The 16,582-nt window shown below is 37.7% G+C and overlaps 1 protein-coding gene across 1 annotated transcript in view; it reads right to left on the bottom strand.

The window, feature by feature from the left end:
- The window catches only part of COX16 (cytochrome c oxidase assembly factor COX16), a 33,331-nt gene extending 17,390 nt beyond the window's left edge, over positions 1–15,941 (bottom strand). The window contains exon 1 of the mRNA XM_034417666.2: positions 15,752–15,941. Within this exon, the coding sequence (XP_034273557.1) occupies positions 15,752–15,811 (60 nt within the window). The 5' untranslated portion in view covers positions 15,812–15,941. The remainder of the gene's footprint in view (positions 1–15,751) is intronic.
- Between the last annotated feature and the right edge of the window lie 641 nt (positions 15,942–16,582).

The following is a 16,582-nucleotide window of genomic DNA, read 5'->3' as shown; positions in this document are numbered from 1 at the left end:
ACCCTCTTCTTGTTAAAGATGCTGAGTGATTACCAGCAGCTGGGCTTTGTGTCAGAGCAGAAGGAGCTTTCCTGGATAAGGACGAAGCCATGAGATTACCCCAGTTGTGGATGGCTCCTGGTTCAGACCGATTCTATAGAACCGGTAGTAAAACCGGCGGGAGGCTCCGCCCACTGACCCTGATGTCATCAGAAGTGATCTGCATATGCGCAGAAGCAAGGTGCGTGCACAGAAACAAGGCACATGCACAAGCGAAGCGCGTGTGTGTGCGACCCCGTTGCGAACCGGTAGTAAAGGTAAGTAGAACCCACCCCTAGTTACCCATTCACTTTTTTGGGGGGGGCAGTCCTTGAGAGAAGTCTGGCAAGTTCTAGAGGGATCTTGTCAAACGGAGCGCCAGGAGCCACAGAAAATAACAGCATGCTCAAAGCCTCAGGTGAACACCATTAACAGCATTGGGTTTGCTGAACCTACTTTCTTGAGCACATTTTGGTTAAATAAACAGGTTAAAGCAACCTGTTTTACAACCATTTTTGTGGTGGTAGTTAAATGACCGCCTAGTTTGTAAAGAGACCACCATGGCCATTAAGTAAACACTGCAGTTGTTAAATAAATCAGTGGTTCATTATGGACCCAGTTTTCTTGAAAACTGGAAGTAACTGCAGTTTTCAGGCAAAAATATTCATAAATATGGTCATATAACTCCAGGATGCTGCAAACGACCATAAATGCAGTCCAGTTGCTGAGCATCTAAAGTGTGGTCATGTGACTACATGGGGGTGGGAAATGGGCAACCATTAGAACTTTGCATCAAGATCATAAGTATCCTTTAGGTAGGTCTATGGAAACTTCAGTTACTAAGCAAACGGTAGCAAGTCAAGCAAGTACTAATTTTGGATAGGCTATGCAGATGGATACTTAGGAGAGAATGGACAGTAGGTACCCCGGAGAAATTAACAAAAATATATAAAGGTACATTTCTGAAACCATTGTTGAAAATGTGAAAAACATGAGGGGACATTTTATCATGCATGGTGGAATTGTGCAAAAGCGAAGAAATTGGGATACAAATTCATATAACCATGCAAAAGATTTTAAATATAAATATTGTGAAGAAATCAGAACTTTTTTTTTTTATTGGGACGTATGGATAATGAATTAGAAATGACTCATGGAAGATTGATTTTGTATATGGGAACTGCAGAAAGACCATTGTATGCTCAATGATGGAAGAATAATCAAATTCCCACAGTGGGCGAATGGATTGTGAAAATGTCAGAATTTGCTGAAATGGCAAAGCTGACCAATTTGATGTAAATGTTTCATGAACATTAGTAAATGTTTCATGAAGTAACATTAATGTTTTCTTAGCAGATTCTTAAAAACCTATTTCAATTTTCTTTCTGAAAAAAAAGCATGTTATGCAACAAAAAGCATCTGGCAAACTATTAAAGTTGGTTATCACTCATCAATACACCAATTTGATAATTCAGTCATACCTCTGATTATCCAATAATTTGCTATGCAGTACAACTCCAAAAGTTGAATTCTTTGTTAATAAAATAGGCAGCAATTGCTCCATCTCTGCAACTTGCTGTACTAGATTCTCTTCTCTTACCAGAAGGATTTAACACATGCTGTATAGCAATAGCAATAGCACTTATATACCAGTTCATAGTGCTTTACAGCCTTCTCTAAACTGTTTATAGAGTCAGCATATTGCTCCCAACAATCTGCGTCCTCATTTTACTGATCTTGGAAGAATGGAAGGCTGAATCAACCTTGAGCTGGTCAAGATTGAACTCCTGGCAGTGGGCAGAGCCAGCTTGCAATACTGCAGTCTAACCTCTGCACCACCACTAGTTTGCATCATTGACTCTGAAAGCCAAATCACAAAACTGCACTCTTTTTAGCTAAATCCCTAAATTAATGTTCACTGCTGGTAGTATAGATCGTCTACTAGAGAAAAGGAAAAAGGCAACATTTTATGAAATGTTTTACTTAAGGAATAAATATTTTATTTTCAAGTCTCTTGTGTAAGACTTCTGCTTCTCAAGCCCATAAACCATGAACTGAGTAGAGTTAGTACTTGGCATCTAAAACTAGCAAAAAGTCAAATGTACTTCATCTTTCTCTCTTTTTCTTTCTCTCTTTTTCTTTCTCTCTTTTTCTCTCTCTCAAAAGCCATCCAGTTTAAAACAACAACAAAAATCTGCTTGACCTGAATTTTATCTGAATTTCAGGCAACAACACTGCCTGTTCTTGTGTAGGTTCGGAAAATGTTCAGTGATTTTCCTCAAAAATGGTAATCACTCATACAATATAGGTCTTCTTATGTACAAGTGTATTTTTATGATTGACAAAAAACATTGCAATTTAATTGACATTTAGGCTGTAATAGCCATTCTTTACCCATTAGTTTGTTAAATCAAAAGTTTTTTTTATTCATTACAAACCTGCAGAACTGGAAAAGTCAAGTGAAATACTGTATTCTTTTTCCCTTTACTCAATGGAAACGGCATGGGGTATTTCAATTTTGAAAAAAATTACAATATGTGTAATCTACAGTTACTATAAGGTTCCAGTCTGACATCTGGAAACTGTAGCCTTTCCTTTTTTCACTAGGCAAGTACAACAGGCAATTTTGGCATAGAAATATTATTCAGCTTCTATCTTAGAGAAAGATATATTACAATGTCTCTTGAATTTCTTATATTTCAGACTAAGAGGCAATTTTATTTATCCTGCACTAGGGAACATACACCAACTAAAATATTTTTGCACAAAATGAGCTATTCTGCACTTTAGCAACATGTGATGACATTTTAAAAATGTAAGTCTTCATATTTTGTCACTTTTTCTGCTGAATGAAAATGGCTAACTGGAAGCAGATGTAGTAATTCAACCAATGAAAAATGAATTAAAGTGACTGCATACCTACAAAGAAATATATCATTATTAGCTTCCTTATTTAACTGATTTTACATATGCTGCCTTGCATAACAATGATAATGAAACAGGCGTGCACAATCTGGGTCTGATATAATCCATACTGAACACTGTAATTCATTGCTGACCCTCAATTTTGATTCTCAGTTCAACACATGGATTAATAAAAGAAATTTGGTTGATAGTCATGGATTTTCTTGAAAATTTGCATGAGGATTATTTATCTGGAAATATAGGGATAGCAGGGGTGAAATGTAAAATTTGTTACTACCGGTTCTGTGGGCGTGGCTTGGTGGGGGGTAGTAATGTGATTGGGTGGGCGTGGCCAATTTTTTTTTTTAACTTTTCAAAGCATTTTTTCTAATGCTTTGAAAAGCCTTTGCCGATCAGGCAACTCAGCTGGGATCGTCAGAGAGGCTTTTAAACAAATGCCTCTCTGACGATCAGGCAATTCAGCTGGGATCGTCAGAGACTTTTCAAAGCATTTTTTTTTACCACCTCTTCAGCCAAGAGGTTGCAGAAAAAAATGCTTTGAAAAGCCTCTGACGATCCCAACTGAGCTGCGCGATCATCAGAGGCTTTTTAAAAAAAACTTTTAAAAGCATTTTTTCGTCGGAAGAGGTTGTAGAAAAAATGCTTTTAAAAGTAAAAAAAAAAGTCTCTGATGATCGTGTGGCTCAGCTGGGCACCGGGGTGGGCAGGGATTTTTGCTACTGGTTCTCCGAACCACCCACCGCCATCGCTACCGGATCAGGCGATCCGGTCCGAACCGGGAGCATTTCCCCCCTGAGGGATAGCTACATATATTTCAAATGTTCTCCTTGGAATTTTCTTTTTGTCTCAAAATTAGATGCATAACACTCAGTTTAAAGTTCACCTGCCACTTTTTGTTGATCTGACATGAAGTCAGAATAAGCAGATAAAAATTCATAGCATTGCAAACATCAACCATACAGTACTGTTTGGGGGTACGAGTAATTATGGTACCAGTTCAGAAATTGATGCTGGAAATAATAACATGCCATTACCATGTCTAAGAACGACAAATAATGGCTTATATACAGTAGAGGCCAAAATTGTGGAAACATTTTGGGAAAAGTGTATTTTCTAAAACTAGCTAATAACACAACTTTTTTTGGGAGCAGTACCATAAAATTATATATCAATGGAAAAATAATTTAATCAAGAATGTAATGCAATAACTTTTATGAAGGATTTGCTATTAGAATAGCAGTTACAGTATAAAGAAGAAAAGTGAAACATGTAGAAAAAACGAGATATACAAAAATGATCACCATAGAAAAAATGGGATATACAAAAATGATCACCATGTCAGTTAATACTTAGTTGGGAAACCTTAACATGAATTATGGCCTTACAACGTCTTCCCATGGAGTGAACCAAGTCTTTTAGCGGCTGTTATAATGTGAAACCAAGATTGAATGATTGCTTCTATTAACTGGGTTTTATTGCTGGGTCACTTCTGACTAACAAGTTTCTTTAGTCGGCTCCATAGATTTTCAATTGGGTTAAGGTCTGGGCTATTCCCAGGCCATTCCAGCAGTGGAATATGATTATCATGAAACGCCAAAAAAAGTGGTGTTATTAGCTACCAAACCTCAAAGATACACTTTTCCCAAAAGGTTTCCACAATTTTGGCCACTACTGTATTCTAAAATAACTGGCATTATGAGAACCATGAAGCCACTGCTCTCACATAATTGACCTGTATTAAACATATAAGGCAGTGGTGGGTTCCTCCCGGTTTGGTCCGGTTCGGCCGAGCTGGTAGCAGTGACGATATGACATCACCGAACCGGTTCTCCCCCCCGCCCACCCACGTTATTCTTACCTTTTATTTGGCCCCGCCCCCAATCTATTCCTGAGTCCCAGCTGATGACTAGAGGGAAAAAAACTGTTTAAACTCTTGCCGCGGGGCTTCAAAGGGCCGTCCTACAGCTGATCAGTGTTAAAAGCAAACAAATGAGTCGGGTCGTAAGTGCGAGGACTGGTCGTAAGTGCGAGGACCTTCCAGAAATGACTCTGACCAGCTAGCCACACCCACCTAGTCACATGACCTCCAAGCCACACCCACAAAATAAGCCACGCCCACAGAACTGGTAGTAAAAAAATTTAGAACCCACCCCTGATATAAGGTAGAAGTTACTTTTTTAACTTTTTAAAGTCAACTTCATGTTATTCAATATTCCACGTCATATTACAAAGTTTGCAGTTTTCAGACCACATTTTTTCTTGATAAAACTATTAAGGTAAAGCAGCAAGGTAGTAAATCATTGATGTTAAATAGGTAAAGGCATGTGACTAGGCATGCTCTTTTTTTAAAAAAGAAAAAATATTTATTTTCTTGAAATGATTTATTTTCCTAAAAGACTGCTAATACTAGAAGGACATGATTTAACTATAGGGTGGCATTCATATTTGTGTGGGGAAAAACAAAATACTTATGGATACTTTAGAAGACACACAATTAGAAATTCATTACTAATAATTTGGAATAAAATTAAAAAACAACACTATATACAAATCCCGTCTTGGATCTCTCCAGAGGAAACTTTAACACACCCAAATTTAGTAGACTGGACAAAATTAATTAGATATAGAGACATAATAAACAAGAGGGGAATATTAAAAACCAGAAATGAATTGGAGCTGGACTTAGGAAGAGAAGTGCAATGGTGGACGTATCTACAGATAAGTTCAAAGTATACAGAGGATATAAAAAAAGATCAGGTTCGACTAGAAGAAACAGAATTAGATAAAATCATATTAGGGAATGAACGAAAACTAATAAGTAGATTATACAAGTTTCTAATACGGTATAAAATGGAAGAGGAAACAGTGAAAGACACGATGATCAAATGGGCACAAAATGTTAACCATGTGATAGAATTAGAGAAGTGGGAGAAGATGTGGAAAACGAACATGAAACTGACAATTGCGACGGCATACAAGGAAAATCAGATTTCATAGATGGCACCTTCCACTGGCCAGAATTGCAAAAATGTTTCCCACCAACTCCCCGAAATGTTGGAAATGCAAGACTAGCTATGGAACATACTACCATCAATGGTGGACCTGTACAATGGCACAAAAATTTTGGAAGAAAATTAAAACCTGGATAGTAGAAATAATTCAGAATCCAATAGAGGGAAAACCGGAACAGTTTCTGTTAGGCATTTCGATAGAAAATTATACCAAAGAAATACAGTACCTTATATTGCATATATTGACAGCAGCACGTATTGTATACGCGCAACATTGGAAGAAAAAAACATTACCAACGGAAGAGGATTTATTTAAAAAAATCCTGGAATGTGCAGAATTAGATAAATTAACTAAAGAAATTAAGGGGAAAGAAGAATCAAAGTATTATAAGTTCTGGAGTAGATGGTATGAATGGCTGAAAAATAAGGAAATAAGTTAAATGTATGAAGAAAGGAGGGGGAAAATGTGTATGATCTTTTGTTAGTAAAGAAGAAATGATATAAAGTAGAAAATGAACGTCAAATAAGTTATTACTTAAATATCTGTAAATATTGATGTATAGAAAGAATAGACCGCTGTATATAGCTGAAAAGAAAGTGATACTTTTTTTGTTGTGTTACTTCTTGTTGTTTGTACCTGTTTGATTTTTAATGTTGTTTTAATGTGTTTAAAATAAAAAACTAAAAAAAAAAAGAAATGATTTATTTTCCTAGCATTTCTTCACTGTAAAAAAAAATGGCTCATCCAATGTAGTTTATATTGCTAAAAGCAACATAATTTACACTTAATGTTCCTCATAGACACACAAAGAGCTGTACTTCTGTGAAGAAATTGAAGTTTAATCAATTCAAGTTGAGCTGCCAGCTCAATTCAATAAGAGTGACTTCTACACAAGTGTCGACACCCATGTATAAGAACCACCCTTATCAGCTCAAAATAGTGTAGCCACTTTGTAAGAACTATTTTTTCAAGTGCTATGCAGCATTGTTTCAATCAAAGTTTTGATCGAAGTGAAACACTTCATTGAAAATTTGTACATAACTCTTGACTTTCGCACGTTTGGAGGTGCAGTTTACAGTAATACATTATTGATTCTAGAAGAATACTATTCTGCCCATAAACTGGTCATTCTATGACATCTTTTATGTGAGGAGACCAATGCAACTTTAACACTCTCACTCATCTTGGAGAAACATAATAGAGACGGTATGTTTGCACAAAGCACCCCACTGAGCAAAAGACAACGTGAACAGAAACAAGTAACAGCTCTCGGCAAAGAAATGTATAAAAGCGTAACAGTCTTGTTAGGTCAGGCCAAAGGACCATCCAGTCCACTGTGTAATGATGTCAATCTGAATGTTTTTGGGAAGCTCACAAGCCTGAAATGGAGAAAAATAACTCCCTCTCCTTGTTGCCTCCTAGTAACTTATTTTTAAGATTTTCACTTATGATTCAAAAGGGTGTAAATAGGTATCGATATTAATAGTTACTCAAAATCTCCATGAATCTGTCCAGTCCCATTCAAATTAGCTAACATTAGCACAACTGCTGGCAGCAAAATTCCACAATTTAACCATGTTCTGTACGTTAAAAAATCTTTCTGTAAGCCCTGAGTCCCCATATATTTTGATGTATGACCTCAAGTTTTAACATTGTAATTATCGCAAGGAACTGATAAGGTCTGTACTGCAGTTAACTACTTGAAGGATTATTGCCTGGACTTTTCGGTGGGTGAATGCAATTAATTCACAAGAGGTAAATAAAGAGAGGTTTTTCGTGACAAGAAGTCTGTTTCTTGCTTCTGCTAAGGCTGGGTCAGAAGAATGGCTGTCCCAAAGGTGCTTTTTCAAGAAGCAACTGGACTTTAAGTCCTGTTGCCTCTTGAAAAAGCACCTTTGGGATGTCCTTCTTAAACCATGTTTGTAAATATTGTATATAGTACTCCAAATATGGTGTCACATTTAGGTAAAGGCATTATTATATTGGCAGTTCTATTTCCAATTCCCTTTCTCATAATTCCAAACATGGAATTATAAACTTTTTCACAGCAATTGCACACTGGGTTATTTTCACCCAAATTGCCTTTCCTTTCCATTACTAGTTCAGATTCCATTCTTACACAGGTGAAGTTTGGATTATGGTGGCAATGCTCTAAAATAAATAAATAAATAAATAAATAAATAAATAAATAAATAAATAAATAAATAAATAAATAGTTTTTAAAATTTAAATTGGATTTTTAAAAATTTAAATTAGATTAAAATTTAAATTATTCTAAAGATAGTTTTCTATTTAAGATAACATTAATAATTTAGTTTATTCAGCATGAAATGGACCTTAGTTAGGTAGCATGAGGCTATATATTCTGCAATATTGGGACTGTCGGTGAGTCAACAGTGGGTCAGAGGAGGAGCCACTGCGGGACAGAGATGACAGCTGCTCTTTAAAAATTATGATTTAAATCGGGTTGATTTAAATCAAGCCTTTTTACTAGTGATTTAAATCATGATTTAAATAAAATCCACTCTGGTTTGGATTGTCATTTCCTTTTGCCAAGATGCATCAAGTAACTTGTTTATGTTGGACTTTGTTTGATATTTTGAAGCTCATTCGGTCACTTTGGAGAGATTCTTTTTGAACTCTTTCAATCTCTTTTTGATTTTACCACTTTAGATTGCCACGGTGATCAGAAATGGCCACCTCACCACTCATTCGTACAGGCACTGCTTGGCAGTCAGATGTACAGCATATATATTTAATCCATAAATAAATTTATCCACGAAGAACCCTACTATACATACAGTAACTCACCAGGGTGTGAATTGCTCATTTATTCCTACTTTTTGTGTTCTAATTATTAACCAGTTGCCAATCCCTGAGATTGCCTGTATTTTTATGTAATGACAGTTGAGTTTTCTGATAATGACCTTTGTCAAAGACTTTCCAGTCTATTTTATTCCATATCTATTGGGTCATGCTTTTCTGCTTGCTTATAGACACTATCTGTTCCAACATCTTGTTGAAGTTATAGCAGCAGTATGATGTCCTACTAGTTTATATGCTATTGTTTTTATACATATTGGGCTTTTTCCAAAGGTATCTCAGAGCCTGAATCAAAATCTCTAATCCCGGCACCTTCATTTTATCCATACGTTAATTCTATTTAGCACTACCTGTTTAACTGCCCTTGCTTATGGAGCAGTTTTAAGAAAGGCATCTTGATTGCTCTGGATTCATCAACAATTCACCAAATTTGGCTTCCAGTACTGCCTGACTAGTGTTTCTACATTACTGTTTAACACATGAATAAACAACACTTACCCTTCCCTTGCATGGATGTTTAACTTATAAGTTTGCTTCACTGACATTTATAAAGGAGTGTCAACAGTTTGTCACTATGGTTGTGATGCTTCAACAGCTGGGAATTCCTTGTGGCTGGAGAGTACATGCAATCTCAACCTCTTTCAGTGCAACATTTTCAGCATGGAAATATATGTACAAGATAAAACACATAAGCAGGTTCATGGTGGTGGTGGGGTGGGAAGTTCCTTAAGCAAGATTAATACATGTAGCTCAAAATTGGTGAGGGAATACAGAAGGCATTTTGCAAATCTAATTTTAACAAGGCAAGCTGTATTCCATAGTGCAAGCCTGAGTAAATCACACTGTAGTCATTTTGAATTACAGGCTTGGCCAATTCAGAATGAACAGTGTTGGAACTGTCTGACAAGCAACTCTATTGTGGAGAGTCAAAAACAGCTTCCCACAAAGTTTCTCCAGAGAAGGACACACTGCATATATATATATGCTCCTGGAAGCACGAAGCCGAGAACACCAGCCTGAAGATGACGAATGAGACTTCGTCGAAACGTCGCCAAGACACTTCCAATTTTACGTGGGAGAAGACCCGAATAACCAAAGACCTACATATATATAAAGATAAAGCCCTGCCACCTAGTGGAGAAAAACCGACCATACACCCGAAGCCAAGCCAATAAACACATACTGGGACTCCCAACCAATCAGAATGAAAAGGTGGAGCCATCCCAGAATACCAGCACCAGATTTGAAATTCCAACGTCAGTTAGTGCAAAATGACTACTGGCATAAGCCTGATGATGGCAGATGGGATTCTGCCGAAACGTCGCTTCTACCCTTTTAGGGATATATCCACAATTACACGGGAAGAAACCCGAAATATTAACTATACACACATACATACCCGTGAAAACTTACATAAACATATATATATATATATATATATATATATATATATATATATATATATATATATATATATATATATATATATATATATATATATCGTTATCTTCTTCAACTGTAGTAGAAAAAATTGTTGAGATTGGCATTATTTGATAGATTTTATGCATCGCATCTCCTCCCTGAACTCAAGGGATCATATGTACCATTCCACCTATTTTTTCCAACCTTGTGAAGTAGATTGGGCTGAGAGGAGGTGATTGGTCCAAAGTTATTCAATGAGTTTTCATGGCTGAGGATAAACATGAACTTGGATCTCACCAGTCCTAGTCCAACACCTAATCAGCACACTACACTGGCTTAATTTTTTTTAAATTTGTGTCCATGTTACAATAAAATATGTATTTCACTTCTTTTTCATAATTAAATAAAATATGGCAAATGACAAAGAGCCAGTAAAGGTTCTAACTAAGCTATGCCAGCAAATCTAAAGAACGAAACAGATTGGAGGAGGTAAATCTACATGCCAATGCCAAGAAAGGAAATTTATCAGAGTCTGAAAATTATCATGCAATATTCTTAATTTCAGGTGAAAGCAAAATACTTATTAGGATTGTTGAACGCAGATCACAACACAATGCCAGATGTTAAAGATTGCATTAGAAATAGCAGAGGAACATAACACAATACCACTGATGTGTACTAAATAATTGAGAAAGCCAAAGGATACCAAAAAGAAGTCAATGTGTGCTTCATTGATTATAGAAGGCCTTGGTTGCATTCAGTGGTGAGATGCTACCGGTTTGCCCCGGATAGGGCGAACCGGTAGCGGTGGCAGTGGAAGGCTCCGCCCACCCGCCCAGACGCTTCTACGCATGCGCAGAAGGTTCTGCACATGTGCAGAAGTGTCGCACGCAAGTGCGCCCACAAGCAAACCAGTAGCAACGGGTTTTGAAACCTGCCCCTTGTTGCGTTGATTATACCAAGCTGTGGAATGTGCTGGACGTATGGAAATTCTAAAACATGCCAAAGGAGACTGGTTTGGAGTTGGTAATGGAGTGATACTGTACACTTCCCTTATTTATTCAATTTGTATATGGAATATATATTGAGGGAAGATGGGATTGGAAAAAGATGACCATATGTATACCACTGGAAGATGTGAAAGACCAGTTTGGGGACAAATCCTCCTGGAGAAAATCTATCTAAGGAACACCAACTTGATTGCACTGGACAAGAAGCAATAGATAGAAACTAATCAAGGAGAGAAGCAACCAAGAACTAAGGAAAAATTTCCTGACAGTTAGAACAATCAATCAGTGGAACGGCTTGCCTTCAGAAGTTGTGGGTGCTCCAACACTGGAGATTTTTAAGAAGAGATTGGACAACCACATGTCTGAAATGGTGTAGGGTTTCCTACCTGAGCAGGGGGTTAGACTAGAAGACCTCCAAGGTCCCTTCCAAATCTGTTATTCTGTTAAAACATTTTAGAATAACAGATATCAGCCAGGAACAAAAGAGTAATACCATATTGTATTATTCCAAATATCCGCTCCAAACTCGATTGCAGAAAATACAACTTCAGCAACAGAGTGGTCAACGCCTGGAATGCTCTACCTGACTCCGTTGTTTCAGCCTCAAACCCTCACAGCTTCAACCTCAAACTGTCTACCGTGGACCTCACCCCATTCCTAAGAGGTCCGTAAAGGGGGCGTGCATAAGCGCACCAGCGTGCCTACCATCCCTGTCTTACTGTCCCCATTTATCTGTACTTACTTCCTTTGTTTATATTTATGTTTATACCTATATCTGCTATCTTGTACATGTTTGACAAATAAATAAATAAAATATTGAGGCATTAGCTCAGAAGTGAATACTGCAACTCTTTCCATTAGGCACTCATTTAGTTACTGAAACGAACTACAGCAAAGCTAGTTAATTACAACCCCCACGAACATAATAGTAGGAGGTGATGAGAATCACAAAGCAAAACACTAGTTAATGGTGAGAGTATTTGACTAAGAGCAGTGAAGTCGTGACAGAATATGCTGAATTCACCACTTTCATTTCACAATGCAAAGTTTGTGTTAAGTAGCTCTTTAATTGGTCTCTATTTTTCTTCCTTTTACATAAGCACTTCCTTAAGGTAATCATATTTCATTTTGAGTTAGGATACTCTGATCAAAATATAGACTGAATCAGCAACTTGGTCATTAAATGAAGTGGTTGCTAAATGAAACTGTGTCTGGGCTTATGATCTGATTTGTGGAAGAGAAACTGGCTGGGTCACGGAGTGGAATCAAACAGGGAATTAGTCTGGAATCCATCTGTGGGCATGAGAGGGCAAAGTATGACCCCCACTGAATGCAGTTGAACCTTATCTAGTCTTACCCGCCTGCAATAAACAGCTAATTGAACTTTTCAAGTATGGATCAGTGGTGGGTTTCAAATTTTTTTACTACCGGTTCTGTGGGTTTGGCTTGATGGGCGTGGCAGGGGAAGGATACTGTAAAATCTCCATTTCCATCCCACTCCAGGGGAAGGTTACTGGAAAATCCTCATTTCCTCCCGATCAGCTGGGACTCGGGAGGCAGAGAATAGATGGGGGTGGGGCCAGTCCTAAGTGGTATTTATCGGTTCTCTGAACTACTCAAAATTTCCGCTATCGGTTCTCCAGAACTGGTCAGAACCTGCTGAAACCCATCTCTGGTATGGATCTGCTTATATGGGCCTGACATTACTAGTTTTTCTTTGATTGTAAACCTACAAAGGTCATAAATGCAAAAACTAATCAGAAACTTACTTTTTAATCACTGCTGTAAATGTGAATGGCCACTTTATGTGACAATTGCTAAATGAGGACTAGCATGAGCAGGGCAATGCTGCTCTGGAAGGGACAGAAAACAGCAAGGTTTTCAAGCTTTATCTACCCATTGCCTCCTGTGTGTCTGTACATCTTTTTCTTATAATCAGTAGTTGAAACAATAAAATTGGATTAACACAAAATTCAGGCCCAGGAATAGATATGGGGAACAATTTTCCATTCAGGTCAGATTCTTTTCTCTATCTGTTTCTTAAACCAGCTCTTTTAAACACCATTAAAAACAAGCTTATTTGGCCAATTATATAATTTGATCTTGATTAACAATTTATTATAGCAGTGTCAGAAAACTTGCCATCCCTGTGCAATAAGCAAAAATCACATAGGGTGAGTCACCAGGTGCTGCAACCCTGATCAGAAATTGACTGTAATATTTCTCTTACTGCATTTTATAAACTGGAGCACCATCTACTGTATTTGAGAGCCAAGTGCACTATAAGCTGTAAAATGGAAAGGTATAGTTCATTTTCTCTTTGAAATCAAGTGTGGGGCTTATTATAAAAAAGGAAATGGCAAGGAAATATGAAAACCCAAAAGGGAAAGCAAGCTCTTACAAGAGGACCAAGATATGTCCACCTAAGGATCAGTGAAAAGTGATTCCATGTAAACTAATTTAAGATTTTAAATGAAGGCAGGATGTAACTAACAAAAATATATGCAATAAATTTTGTTCTTTTGAATTTCCTCAGAGAGTAGCAACTGACTGTGAGGAAGAAAATAAAGGAATTGTACCCACAAGTTGTAGGGTGAATTCTTCCAGAACTCAGAAGCAATCTAATATTCCCAGACTTCTAGATCCAGTGAGTACATACAATTACAATTTGGTTTTATTTTGTATGCAGTAGTTTTACCCAGTTTCCTTCATTCATCAACCCCCCCCCCAAAGCCTCATCATCATTTTGAATGGGTCTACCCATTGTTCCTTTATCTCCCTTAAAATCTAATCATATTCTTCAAGCTAAATCCCATTAATTTTTATAATTGTTGTGTGTTCTTCATAAATTCTAAATATTATTTTAAACAGATATAGTTGTGCCAATTTGTTTTTTAAATAGAACAGTTACAATCTGGTAAAGTACCCTAGAGTTTGCTAGAGTGACTCAAAGATACAGTGTTTAAGATGTGTTTGTTTTTCTCAATTAGAGATTTTCTTTTCCTTTTTTGGTTTTAGCCTTTCTCTTCTAATGGAGGGAAAGAAAAGAAGGTAGTGGCAGCATATATCAACTCCTAACAAAAACTAATGCATAAATGCAGGTAGTTCTAGATGGATGGACCAGACCTAGAGAGTTTTATAATAAAGAGAGTATTCTTAAAATATTAAATAGTTCTCAAAACAACAAGTAGTTTCATGATGATGGCAAAATGTGTGTGGTGATCTTACATGCAAGGGGTGAAGTTTGCATTGTGACATTGTAGTACACATTTATCTTCTTATAGACATCAGTAGATAGCTCTCTAGTGAACTGGATGAGAAACCGGCATTCAAAAGGAAGCGTATCAGGAGGTATGTGAGAAACATCCTAAGCCTAAAGAAGTGAATTTTGTTTGAAATTGTAAAGGAGAATAGTTATTATACCAGTTGCAACCATCACACAGAACAAGTTACTGTGCATGGTGGGTTTCAGGCTTAGACTGGACAATTAAACTTCAGAATGTGGAGGTAAAAGATTTTCCTTGTGACATTCTGTAGAAGTGAAAGTTGGACTTTAAAGAAGGACTGAAAGATTTTTTTTTCATTCTATATGTTTCTGTACTTATCCTACCTTTATTATTTTTATAAATAACTCAAAGCAGCCAACATCTCATACTTTTTCCTCATACTTTCCCCATAACAACCTTGTGAAGTATGTTGGGTTGAGAGAGAATGACAGCCCAAGAAAACAAACTGACAAACAAATGAACCTTTGAAAAAAAATCAAGCCAGGGTTTTCACTTGGGACACAAATGACTAGGCCAAAGTTATCCCATTTTGAGCACATTATGTGAAGGCTTAGAAGGATGACCAACAAGGACTCAATTGTAGTAGTAATGCATATACTGTCAGATGATCTGAAAGATCATGTTAGGAACAGCTCATCCTGGAGAAAAGCTAAAATAAAGAATCAACACTAACTTCATGGCACATAAAGGGTTAATTTATATAAGTCATTCTACACTGTTGTCTTCAACCAAGTGTTGTCCAATATTTATTATCCTCATCCAGATAGCCAAGCGAATAATGGGACATGTAGTCCAATCCCTCTGGAGAGCTGTGGATTGAGAAACGCTGAATGACTAATGGTATAAGACACCCCTACATATAGAAAGGAAAGGACACAATACTGACAAATAGCAGGGTGAACAGGTGTCAAATAATGACACCCTGCTCGGAATGAGGAGTATTTCCAATGTTTCCCCCTCAAAATGGCAAACGCACGTCCCCTTTTTCAGACTGACAGGAGTGGCATCCAACGACGAACATGCCTCGAGGAAAAAGGTGAGCCTTCAATAGGATTTTAGCCAATAGGATTTCTCACTTGTTCGTCCCCTAGAACGCGTGGGAGCAGCCCTTGCGCCGCGATTCCTGAGAATACCGTCTCCTCTATGGTATGCTAACCTGCAAAGTGCAACCACTTTCTAGTCCCCCCCCCCACGCTTCCAAGCACCCCTCCTCCCCCAAATTAGCTGCCCTTCGTCCTATCACCGACCGCTCACCATCATCGGGAGTCCATATTGCAGCGATTTGTTCTTCCGCAGCCTTTGCATCCAGGCCATGGCTCACTTTTTAAGCCTCGGAGGGAGAGCATCTCTTTACCGGTGCCGCGATCCAGCAGAAATTTCATTCCCCTGGATTCGGAGGCCGGAAGCAACAAGGTTCCGCTTCTCGAAAGGGCGCACAGGCGGAAGGTTGAATACAGGATGAGCCTGCAGTGGAGGAGGAAACTTGCCGAAGAGAAATCTCGTGAAGGCTCCCTGGCGAGTCTAATCATGGAACAGTTCTGCCAGTGTTTGATGTAAAGCAAAGCAATACTATGCCATAAAGCAGAAGTTTTCAAACTTGGCAGCTTTAAGGCTTGTGGACTTCAACTTTAAGACTTGAAATTCACAAGTCTTAAAGCTGCCAAGTTTGAAAACCTCTGCCATAAAGTTTTGTCAAGGACACTCCATTCTTCAGATAATTGAAGCATCAGATGGATGCATCATCCTGCACATTTCATATTGTGCCCCTGCTTGGAAGCAAGTCTGAAAGGGCTAAAGATACATGCGATAGTAATTTAATCTCTTCAACTAGGTATCCCCTAAAGATCTGTAGAGACATTTCTCTTTCTCATTTCTCTTAACTGAATGAGACTTTTTCCACTTCTAGTACTTTTTTTGGACTGTGAAACGTTGCTGGTGCTGGGCATTGCCTAATTCTACCATCTGATCTCAGCGATCAAACGGATCACTCAGACCGCCCTCTCTCCTCTTGCTGCACCTTCAATTGACCTTATTCATTTCTCCTGCCATCAAGCAAATTGCATCGAAATACCTCTTTCTAGAAAG

This window comes from Pantherophis guttatus, chromosome 1, assembly GCF_059756535.1.
Source record: "Pantherophis guttatus breed Tessera chromosome 1, ASM5975653v1, whole genome shotgun sequence".
Lineage (NCBI taxonomy): Eukaryota > Metazoa > Chordata > Lepidosauria > Squamata > Colubridae > Pantherophis > Pantherophis guttatus.
Note: the sequence above shows the minus strand (reverse complement) of the source record. Positions and strands in the feature narration are given on the sequence as shown.